At 41.1% G+C, this 12,729-nt stretch overlaps 1 protein-coding gene across 2 annotated transcripts in view; it reads left to right on the top strand.

Annotated features, from left to right (window-relative positions):
• Positions 1-12,729, top strand: part of LOC121728665 (proton-coupled amino acid transporter-like protein pathetic) — a 59,703-nt gene that overhangs the window by 9,711 nt on the left and 37,263 nt on the right. For both annotated transcript variants that reach the window (XM_042116891.1, XM_042116890.1), the window contains exon 3: positions 9,421-9,537. In XM_042116891.1, the coding sequence (XP_041972825.1) occupies positions 9,421-9,537 (117 nt within the window). The remainder of the gene's footprint in view (positions 1-9,420; positions 9,538-12,729) is intronic.

The raw sequence follows: 12,729 nt of genomic DNA on the forward strand, positions 1-12,729 counted from the left end.
TGTCTCCGCCCCTTTGATCATTTTTCATTAAAATTATAAATTGATGTATTAAATTGGTAACGAATACTATTAATTTAATATCTGAACGAAATAAAATGTTACTACTGTATTGGTGACAAAATATCAAATAAAAAGGAGTCGCAGTCAGGGATCGATAATCGATTTATTTGGTGACAGATCTACCATTCTGAGCACAGAGCTATTATTTAAGTAACAAAACTGTTATTATAAGAACGAAGTTTATATTTATGTAATGCAATATAATTTTATTGGTTATCGATCTCTTATTTTACACATATATTAACATTAATTTGATAATTCATACCTGGGAACAATTTTTGTTTATCTGAGAACGAAAATATTTCGTGGCGATAGATCTATTTATTAGGTGATACAACTTGATGACAAAAATAAATTTTGGTGATAGAAAATATAGTTCCCAAAAAAAAATGGTTTTTGGTGTGATCTCGGCAACGCGGCAAATGTATGGTCAAGGTCGTTTGCTGAGGGGATGGCCTTAACAATATTAGTACTTATGGACTGGCACAATCGAGTCGCGGAAACACGCTTCAAAGTCATCTCCTATTTGTGCTAAGCTGTTTACAATGTAACTTTAATTTCCTGTACCCATATTCTAGAATGTTCACTGAATGTTATACGATTCGAGTGTTCAGATTCGATGTTCAGAGTAATTGTGAAGAATCAAAATCAAAAGGGGCTCGATTTTCAGTCCTCGAATAATGCCGACCACGGCTTCAGTGATCGGTTTCATTGAAATTAAAAAAGCTAGATACGTGAGAGTTACTTGATAGTGTCCAAGAGCACGTCACATCTTTTTTTATTCTCGTAACCCGGTAGACAGACTTTTTAGATGCCCATCTGACGCATTGATCATAATAATAGATTATGATCCATGCGTCCTCCTAGTAATGAGGCGAGCTTCTATCTATTAGCAGTATCATTTCAGGCTGTCCCAACTACGAGTGAAACAGCATATAACTTGCGATCCAGGCGCCATTCTAGGTACGAGAATCTGGGCCTAGAGTCTAGACTGCTATCGTAGGGAGAGCACGACATTGTTATTTTAACCGAATTTTGGCGAAACGCGGTTGCGGGCGTCATCTAATAATAAATTCTGTCTGTAAAATGAAAAGCTTATCAAACAGGCTGTTAAAAATATTGATTGGGTGATAAAGCAGCTTACTGAAGCGAAAATGGGGGACTTTACCATTAATTATGAGCATGACAGGCTTTTAAATAAATGCCATGGTAAAGGAGGGGAACTGAACTACTTAAGGTAACTTTGACGATTTTGTGGCTTAGTTGGTGGGCTGTTGGTAGCTCAAGCCGATGATCGCGGGTTCAAATCCCGCCGACGGAACAAAAAGTTTTCAAAGTTCCTGGGTCATGGATGTGTATTAAATATAATATTATAATAAAAATCTTAAATGTATGTTTAGTAATATAAAAAAGTACTTATTAAATATATTTCCGTTGACTGGTACCCTGAAGGACTTGTGTTACAGGTACCAGACAACGGAAGTATATTTAATACTTTTATATTATACATAATATCGGATTTGAATCGTCGGATTTGAACCCACGATCCCCGACTGCCACACACTCAACCAATTGAGCCACAGAGGTCGTCATGTTCTTCGGATCATTGAAGTAAGAAGGATATAATTATGTTACTTTTTATAACAACAAATCTACATAACTACGATTCCTCTGAATTTTCTTTTCCATGGATCACGGGTTTATTCGTTGTAAAAACGCGATCATTTCGTAAAAGGGTTTAACATAAACGCAAGCGGTGCAATTTACATTCCGTGATTCATCGTGCGAAAAAGAAACACAATGGCTATCATCAGATCAGCATCGCTTCGACCTTGCACGCGACCTTGGGCTTCTGTTTAGTCAAACGGAACACTGTTTTCCCATCGACACACTTGATTATTTCCAAACCCCGTAATTACAGAATAGTTGAGTTTCACTTGAAATCCAGTTAAGGCGACGCCTTGATAATTTGGCTATAGCGATATCGATTTTTCTCAGCAATGACTAAAGCTAAGAAATTAAAGTTCATTATCAGTATTCATCATGTCTTTGTCTTTGAATTACCCATAGCATAACACGATTGGTCAACTTTTATAACACAGAATAATCAATCAAAAAGACCTCTGTAAAAAAAGGGATTCTAATTTTGCCAACAGAGGAGAGTGATTTAAGCTTCCATTTGTACATAGATTAGTTCAAACATACACTTTAATTTGCCCATAGCTCACATGAAATATATTTATGGTTTTTAAATTACGCGACAAAAATCATTTTTTCGCTTACCATTACCTTACCCTTACCATACCCTTTCCATTTCTTGCTGTTCCATTTCTTGTTTTCTATGAAAACCCGGGCCGGCCTCTCATAGAAAACAAGCAATCTAAAACATATCCAACACGGTTTTTTACTTTAAAGAGGTGTCACCCTTAAAATATTCCGCAAATTGCTATAGCGTTTGGGAAAACACGCGACGCGCGCAGAATCCGCCCGCGCAGAAAACGCGCAAAAATCGCGCGCGTCCGAACACGCGCTTACTCGCTGTTTTCGCCTACAGCTGTTGACTTTGCAGATGTTATGTAGGCAGAATGTTTGCCATCAGATTATTCATTTGATCCTCTGTCGGAGTCATTTTAAAAAATATTATTATGATGACACCGTAACCAATGGAACGGAACAGCCTGGGGGTGCACTTGTATTTACTTTGTAAAGCTTGTTTGACGACCTCTGTGGCTCAGTTGGTGGGCTGTTGGAATGAATCCCGCCGAGGGAACAAAAAGTTTTCAAAGTTCCTGGGTCATGGATGATATTAAATATGTTTATCATATTATAATAAAAATCTTAAATATATTATGTATACTTAGTATAAAAGTATAAAATATATTTCCGTTGTCTGGTACCCGTAACACAAGATCTTCAGGTACTTAGCACGGGGCCAGACTGACGTGGTGTGAAGCGTCCATAGATATTATTATTACTATTATTATCGGGAAATATTATAATTATGTACTTTAAAAAAATTTCACAGGCAACTTGCGACATAAAAATCTATTACAAAAAAGTGACGTTATTGATGCCAATGTGGAAATGGCCCTAAGTATTAAAATTGAAATTTTCCCAAAATCCCAAAAACACCGTTTTTTGCTTTATAACGGTACGGAATCCTTTGTGCACGAGTCCGACTAGCACTTGGTCGATTTTTTTATTACCTACAAAAACATTTTGTCAATACTTTGTAGACATGAATTCCTTAAGGATTTTTGTACGCTTACAATATAAAATATTAATCATTACTATCTCAACCGATTTAGCGTTAATCGAATGTGAAATTGTCTGAACCCGGAAAAAAATCAATGAAGAGTAAAATGGTAGTGTACTAAAATATCACGTATCTTGCGAGAGCAATGCGATAGCAATTATTGCGCGATAATTGCTCCAAAATCGCAATTTCGTATCACGTATCAGCCAAAACAATACGATTGCAAATTGCAATCGATCGCCATACATGACACCATTGTTTGTGACATTCATGACACCATGCAATCACTCGCGCGATTATTGCTAGTGGATTGTTGATCGCTATTTTTACGTGATAGCCCCTCTGCGGGTATTTTTTTCTCTGAATCATCTTAGTAGGTATGGTACGTACATTATAAAGTAATGTAAATTCCTGATTCGGACAGTCCAGTAGAAGTGACCATAATAATAATTTTATTATTGCTATACAGTCTTGTAGAAGATGATCATAATAACATTATTGCTATACAGTCTAGTAAAAGATGATCATAATAACATTATTGCTATACAGTCTAGTAAAAGATGATCATAATAATATTATTGCTATACACTATACAGTCTAGTAAAAGATGATCATAACAATTTGATGGCTTTATAGTAACTTGGAACGCATAATATTGTTACGGTACATGGTATACGGACACGTGGTGCGCAAGTACATACTCGAACCTTCTGGAAAGGTCTAATGTTTGTTTACGTGTTTACCCTCTATTTGTTAGCGTGTTTGAATTTAGACCTTATGACTGAGTCCATAAGGTCTAAATTAAATTCAACTTACTGCACTTATCGCAAGGACGGCAGTTTTATTGTGGTACATTCCCGAGCCTCCTAGAAATTTCCCACGGTTGTTTACTTGTTTACGTGAATCGGGAAATTTCTGGAATTCGTCTCGCCATATAAAAGGAGCCGCAGGCAGGCCCGCAAGTCAGTTCAATCAGAGCGATCTTCAAGGCGACATCAAGTGATCAATAGTGAGTGAACCAGTGAAACCTGCGACTTGGCTACGACCTAGGACAGTGATAGTGCTTAGTGATTGGACCTAGTGATTAGTGTTTGGACTTAGTGCTAAGTGTTGTGACCTAGTGTTTAGTGCAGTGTTAATAAAGTCTTCAAGAGAGTCACCAGGTCTTTCTCTCCAAATCCTCGAACCCTAGCACGTAACAACTGGTGTCGGAAGTGAGATTTGGAGATGCCATTGACTCCGAGAGAGGACTTCAAGGGAAGTGTCAGGACAAGGGCGCAGCGTGCTGCTGCCATTGACTCCGAGAGAGGAGTTGCGGAGGCCACACCCACTGAGGGACAGGCCCCACCCACTGGCCCCGCCCACATGGCTCCGCCCACTGGCCACGCCCACCAGGCTCCACCCACTTTGGCTGAAGCCACGCCCGCTGGCTCCGCCCACCGGGACACGCCCACTGGCCACGCCCCTCAGGCTCCGCCCACTTTGGGTGAAGCCCCGCCCACTGGCTCCGCCCACCAGGCCACGCCCACTGGCTCCGCCCACCAGGCCACGCCCACTCAGACCACGCCCACTGGCCCCGCCCACCAGGCTCCACCTACGCAAGTCCTGCCTGCTCAGGCCCCGTCGACCAGCTCCATCCATCCAGCCACGCCCGTTGTTTCTACGGCCTCTCAAATGGCTCCTCAATTAGAAAGCATAATTGAGTTAATTCAGGCTTTGCAAGATGCCCAAGACCGCAAACTCAGCGCTTTGCAAGATTCTCAAAGGGCAATGATGGAGTCACAAGACCGCAAGCTCGGCGCTTTGCAAGAGTCACAAGAACGCAAGCTCGGTGCTGAAATCAGAGCGATTCGAGAATCACAAGAGCAACAAAAAGACCTCCAAGAAAAAGCGCTTGGAGCTATAAAGGATGTCAGTGACACGGTGGTTAAGCTTCGAAAAGATGTCGACGTAATGGACGAACGAGTTACGGGGTTAGGAGTGGATATGGAAAATGTGAAAACTGGCCTCACAGAACTACAGAAGTGGAAAGTGCGCGTGGAAACCACAGGAATCGCGACGTCTAGTGGAACTTCCGTAGTGGTACAAGGACCAAGAGTTAAAGTGCCACCATACGACGGTACTACTTCTTGGAACGCTTATCGTCAGCAATTCCAGACGGTTGCTTCTGCCAACGGATGGAATGATGAACAATGCCTGACCGCTCTCACAGTTGCGCTCAGAGGGCAAGCTTTGTCGGTCCTAGAAGCGCATACAGGAAATGGGTTTAATTACCTGATGGAGGCACTTGAATCCAGATACGGGGAGCGACACCTGGAGCACGTGTTCCGTGCCCAACTGCGTGACAGAGTCCAACGCCCAGGAGAAGGACTACAACAATGGGCGTTGGAAATAGAAAAACTGGTCAAGAAGGCACACCCAGGAGCCGATTCCAAGATGATCGACACGAACATTGTGCAAGCATTTGTCGACGGAATCAGGGACCTAGAGGTCAGAGCTGCAGTGAGGCTACGTCACCACACCTCGCTTAAGGAAACATTGGCGCATGCTTTAGAGGTCGAGGCTGTTCGGCGTGACATACGGCAGACATATAAGATCCGCGAGGTCTCTGAGGAAGTCAAGGAGGTTAAGGCTCCTACGAAGAGAAGTTCTGGAGCCATGTGCTACAAGTGCGGCGAGAGGGGCCATCTTCAGCTTAACTGCCCGCAGAAAGAGACCCAAATGGCAAGGATGAAAATGCTCGAGGAACGTCTGGAACAAATGGAGGAGCTGCAAAAGCAAGGGACCTCGTTCCCTGCCCGGGATCAGGGAAACGAATAAAAGCCAGGACTAAGGGGCGAGTACTGGATGACGCGGAGAAAGCCCCGGTAACTGTTACCTCCCAGGCACGGAGCGGAACAAAGAGAACAAGTAATTTGGGGCACATGGAGAATGAAGCTATGAGAAAGGCTCAAGAAAGAGATGACGACCTTCGGCACATCATCAGATGGAAGAAACGGGGTAACGTAAAACCAATCTGGAGTGAGGTTGCACCCACTGGCGCTGTCACTAAGGCGTACTGGGAGCAATGGGACAGTCTGATACTTCAGGACGGACTACTCTACCGGAAATGGCAGAAGGCTAACGGCAGAAAGTTCTATTTTCAGATAATAGTCCCAAGGGCAAGAGTACCAGATGTTCTCCGCGAGATACATGAGGGCGTATCAGGGAGTCATCTAGGCGTCAAGAGGATGCTAAGGAAAGTGCGAGAACGATTCTTCTGGTTGCATTGGAGAGATGATGTGCAGGATTGGTGCCACAGATGTATTACTTGCGCTGCTGTAAAGGGACCACAGACCAGGAGTAGTCGTAGGAACAGCGTGGCGCGTTGCCATGGCAGTAACAATGATGCTCGGGACGAGCATCTCTAAGAGGGGAGTAGTGTTACGGTACATGGTATACGGACACGTGGTGCGCAAGTACATACTCGAACCTTCTGGAAAGGTCTAATGTTTGTTTACGTGTTTACCCTCTATTTGTTAGCGTGTTTGAATTTAGACCTTATGACTGAGTCCATAAGGTCTAAATTAAATTCAACTTACTGCACTTATCGCAAGGACGGCAGTTTTATTGTGGTACATTCCCGAGCCTCCTAGAAATTTCCCACGGTTGTTTACTTGTTTACGTGAATCGGGAAATTTCTGGAATTCGTCTCGCCATATAAAAGGAGCCGCAGGCAGGCCCGCAAGTCAGTTCAATCAGAGCGATCTTCAAGGCGACATCAAGTGATCAATAGTGAGTGAACCAGTGAAACCTGCGACTTGGCTACGACCTAGGACAGTGATAGTGCTTAGTGATTGGACCTAGTGATTAGTGTTTGGACTTAGTGCTAAGTGTTGTGACCTAGTGTTTAGTGCAGTGTTAATAAAGTCTTCAAGAGAGTCACCAGGTCTTTCTCTCCAAATCCTCGAACCCTAGCACGTAACAATATTATGACGCGGGTTTTTTCGCGATACTAATGTTCAACGAAATTTAAAACTAGCTCCGATTCGAAATTATCTTATATGTTTAAACGAGCAATTCTTGTATATATAATACTAGCTATTTGACCGAGCTTTGCTCGGTATTCGATAAAACACAAATAAAATGACATTTTCTAAAAATGATTCTTAGCTAGATCGATTTATCGCCTCCGAAACCCCCTATATACTAAATTTTATGAAAATCAATATATACAAGAATTAGAAGATATAAGATATAAGATAATTGGAATCTCGGAATTGGCTCCAACGATTTTCATGAAATTTAGTATATAGGAGGTTTCGGGGGCGATAAATCGATCTAGCTAGGAATCATTTTTAGACAATGTCATTTTATTCGTGTTTTATCGAATACCGAGTAAAGCTCGATCAAATAAAAATCAAATAAAGCTAGTGATACTTTATTAGGCATCAGAATGCAAACATAAAAGAGATAAATCCAAATTTTCGAGCATGAAGGAGCTGATGTTAAATAACTATTGATAAGAATTTCGAATTTCAAATTATAAAAAAAAACATCATAACAGCAAAATAAAGATCAAAAATCAAAATCAGTCTACTCGTTAGTATGCTACAAAGCCACGGACAGACAGACAGATACGTCAAACTTTCAAAAGCATAAAATGAAAAAATGAAGCGTCCATAGATATATAAAAAAAGGATACTCTAATATGCTATGGGCGCGCCGCGCGGCTGTTCTCTCTGAAATTTCATTTTATGTTCGTTAGATTCCAAATCCCAGGAAATATTTCAATATTCAAATGGATTTTTCATACTGAACTTCTTCGTAGAATTTTTTAAACACAATCCTGACAGTATTTATTTTAAAAATGTTATTGTAGCTTGAAATGCACTTTTATAAAAAAGAATAATGGTAATAAGAATAACAATCACATCCAAATCTTCTACATTTTTTTTGGCTCTAAAATCAATCGGCTTACTATCATATTGTTATCAATTTCTGAGGTTGGGAAACACTGGATGGAGCGTAACTCTCGACGATGTCATGGGTTCGATAATCAAGTTTCAAGATAATCAAAACGTGGCGTCGGATGGGCTTATTAGTTAGCCCCTGCCCTCTCGCCAGTCGTGTCGGTCATACGTCCCACAGGGCTATGAGAGTAGGACAGTCCTCTTAATATTATGTACTTGGGCAGCATAAAATTACTCCTGCGTATCAGACCTTAGTTTCAATGAAACCGGCCACCGCCTCCGAAGCCTGTGAGAAAGCATTTTATTATTATTTACTGTTACAAAAAATTCGTGTGGCACTCGGGAACTGTCGCGTTAAAGTAAATACATAGCAATAGCTTGTCTACACCATAAAGTTAATATACCTAGCGGAATAGAGCAACAATCTCGAGCTGTCAAACTAAACCGAAGTTGATTTCATCTGTGTGTAAAAATATGTGTACGTATACACTTACACAAGCATGGGCGTACCCAGGTTCTAGGCCAGGGGGGGGGCAAATTACCCAGGTTCTGGGCCAGGGGGGGGGGCAAATAACGCAGATTCTGGGCCAGGGGGGGGCAAATCAGATTTTTTATAAGCTATGTGTTTATAAAGAATAAAAAAATAATAATTTTTAGTTGTATTGCAAACAAATGGCAAAAAATCGTTATTTTTATAGATGAACGTACTAGATAATATACTTAGTAGGGACGTCAACATGATCCAGGGGGGGGGGCAGCTGCCCCCCCCTGCCCCCCCCCCCCCTCGGTACGCCCATGTACACAAGCATTATTGAACATGATTTCTATGAGATTAAATTATTGTCAACGTGCGGCACGTGCCGACTGGACGTCAAAAAAAGAGTGCTGCTGTCATGTATCACACGTCTCTTTTTACCACGCAGTGTTACTGATAGTGACATCTCTCTTGCTCAGGCCTTTGTTTCTCCATTCCGCTAGGTATATTAACTTTATGGTCTACACGCATACGTCTAGTCGCACGCAAACAAACACCGTACCAAAGTCTACCGAACTGAAACGACTATAGACGAATTTTTTGATTCGGAGGCCGCGCTCAAAGCCAAGCCTTCTGTAAAAGCCAGCCTTAAAAATATATATTATGTTTATTTTCAGGGCGGACCTTACAAGCAACGCCGGCTTTAAGTCTACTCTGAGTATTTCGTCGAAGGATCTCGAAAGCGAAAAGGCGTACAACCCCTTTGAGCATCGGCAGCTGGCGCACCCTAATTCGTGAGTTATCTACTTCTCTCGTCTCGTCTACTTCGCCAATCGACTCTACTTTCAGCATCAGCAGGCGTATGGTCACCATAGAAGCGGTTTCTTTCTACGGAAGAGTAGACAAAGTGACAGTTAAACAAAGGAAATTCGCCATTTTGTCACTAAAATCTGTCAGTATGTCTATTCTTTCCCGTTTCTAATGTTGTTATGCTATGCCTGCTGGTATTTTTCTTGTTGTTCTCAGCTCGACAGTTTTGACGAAAACACAAGAAAGCATACTAGATAACAGATATCCACTTCCTAATAAACGAACAAATAATATTATTATTTCTCATGTACGCATGTTTACGCCATCAAAATCCAGACAATATTTTCATAAGACTATCTCTTAAGTCTGTTTGATATAATAATATGTTTTAAGATAACGCAATAAAAAATATCCATATGTATGCGAAAATGTGTCTTTCTGTTTGTCTGTTACATATTTTAGACTTTAACCATCTAAATAACCTCATAAATATTATAGTTTGTGTTTAATAAAGAATTTCAAAATGTTATGTCGAGAATAATTTTTATCCCGGAAAAATGTAATACGAATTTGGTCACCGCAAAATTGCCGGCAACTTGTTTCTAATAAAATTATTTCATATTTTAGTATAAGTACGTAAGTAAGTCTATACTTATTATATTATACAGCGGAAGAGTTTGTTTGTTTGAACGCGCTAATCCAGGAACTACTGGTCCGATTTGAAAATTATATAAGTGTAAGATAGCCCATTTATTGAGGAAGGTTATAGGCTATAAATTATCACTCTAAGACCAATAGAAGCGAAGAAACAGGGGAAAATGTGGAAAAACCGGGAAAATTATTTGAAATCTCGCGAAGTACTGGATGAATTTTTAAATTATTTGGCACAAACATTGAGCAGACCACGTGAAAGGACATAAGCTATTTTTTGCGTGAAAATGTACGGTTTCCCCTAATTTATGAGGGCGAAGCCGCGCGAAACGTCTAGCAATAAATACAAAATACAATGTCTAAAAATTATCTAGACACCGTGTTTGCCTGACTCATGCAGCAGCACAAAAACAAGTCTGGACTCTGGCAACGACGCACCGACCGGCAAAGTGGTGCGGCAACACCGCCGATCGGTGCGACGAACACCACACACCAAGCCGAAGTCAGCCGAACTGAAACCACGTTAGACGAATGTTAGGCTGTGTTCACACGTGCGCGTTTTCTGCGCGCGCGGATTCAGCGCGCGTTGCGTGTTTTCCCAAACGTTAAAGCAGTTTGATGTTCTATGCTAATGACATAAAGCTTATTTTCAAATATTTCCACAAAAACCGCGTACGCGCAGCGACCGTGCAGCGACCGCGCAGCGTACGCTCAGCGACAGAGCAGTCTACGATCACCGCCCTAGTGTGTCTGTCATTACTTATTCCCTTTGAGACCGCGCGACGGATGCCCGTTGCCTTTGTGCGATGTCGTCAGAGTTATTAATTTCGTTAATAGAAGAAAGGGATGTCTTGTGGGACAAGACTATCGAAATACACAAAGACAAACGTAAAACTTTGCAAGCGTGGCATGAAATATGTACTATATAATTAGAAGGTTTTGAGACAATGCCAGATGCAGAAAAAAATAAACAAGGTAAATTTCTTTTGATTTGATGTTCAGTCACGCTTGTGTAAGTATATACGTACACATATTTTTACACACAGATGTAAAACTATTTCGGTTTCGTTTGACAGCTCGAGAGTCGAAATTGTTGTTCTATTCCGCTAGGTATATTAACTTTATGGTTATCTGACAAAATAGTTTTCATTTGAAACTTTTGGAACTGGCACCGACTTCAAAATTATAAAGATTGAGTACAGAAATAGTTGAATTTATGGATATCCTAGCAACCGAGTGGACGCTGCGTGGTGGCTGCGCGGTGGCTGCGTGTACGCGGTGAAAAGACGGTTGCTGCGTGTACGCGGATTGTGCGCGTAGTCATATGAACACGCCCTTAGGTGTTTTGCGTCACGGAATTTCTTGATTCGGTCGCCGCGCTCAAAGTCCGCGATAAAAGCTACGCCATAGCTTAAAAGTTACTCTTTCAGCGCTGCTACTTTAACAGGGAACTCCTATATAGAGCTCTCTGTTCATTTCCTACTGTAACCCATCCATTCCCAAAATTATTATCACTCAGTTTTGTTACACCTTGTATAATATAAACTTTCTTGTGTCGCGCGTCTAGTTGCCAAACTACTCCGAAATGTTCAAATTGAGTATATGTCGCAGGCGGATTGTATAATCCGCCGTTTTTTACGGCTACCTGTTTTAAAAAACAGGGCCGTTTTGTAATGCAGCGATTTATCGATTAGCCGAATTAAATACGGCTGAATGAAAAATCGCCGGAATGTATTCGGCGCCATACCTTATTAAAAACGGCTAGCCATAATGTAATAAGCGAAAGATAAGTCGCCTCTTTGACAGTTTTTAGTTCCGATTCTTAATACTCTTGGTGCTGTGCTTGGTGGTGGTGCCTGTGACATAACAAGAACAATGGCGTTGGATACCAAAAGTGTGTTGCTAAATTGCGAAGTTTTGAGTGAATTAAACAAAGAAAACTTTCAGAACAATTTTCAGGTGCAATTAAAGAATTTCTATTATTCTCAACTAGATGACGCCGGCAACTCCGTTGCGCCAAAACTCGTTTATCGCGGCGGAACCGTACATTTTTCGGGATAAAAAGTATCCTATGTCCTTTCCCGGGACTCAAAGTATCTCCATGCCAAATTTCAGCCAAATCGGTCTAGCGGTTAAGTAGTTAAGTAGTAGTAGTTAGTTAGGCGGAAAAGGTAACATACAGACAGACCGACACACTTTCGCATTTATAATATTAGTATGGATGTAAAACTGTAAAGAAAGTACCAGTATGAGGAAAGTACGATGCGGCTAAACGTGGGCCGCCCTATTGCGGAACGTATCGCAATAACAATCCGGCTAATCGTTAAACCGCTGCATTACAAAACGGCCCTGTTTTTTAAAACAGCTAGCCGTAATATAATACAGCGGATTATACAATTCGTCTGCGACATAGACATCATATTGATAATGATAATATAATATCTTAGCTCCTAAACTAGAAAATTAACTACAAATAGTATCTGTACTCTGTTAACTAACTATAAGTAACTGCCAATTTCTTTTTT

The sequence above is a fragment of the Aricia agestis genome, chromosome 7 (assembly GCF_905147365.1).
Source record: "Aricia agestis chromosome 7, ilAriAges1.1, whole genome shotgun sequence".
Taxonomy (NCBI): Eukaryota; Metazoa; Arthropoda; class Insecta; order Lepidoptera; family Lycaenidae; genus Aricia; species Aricia agestis.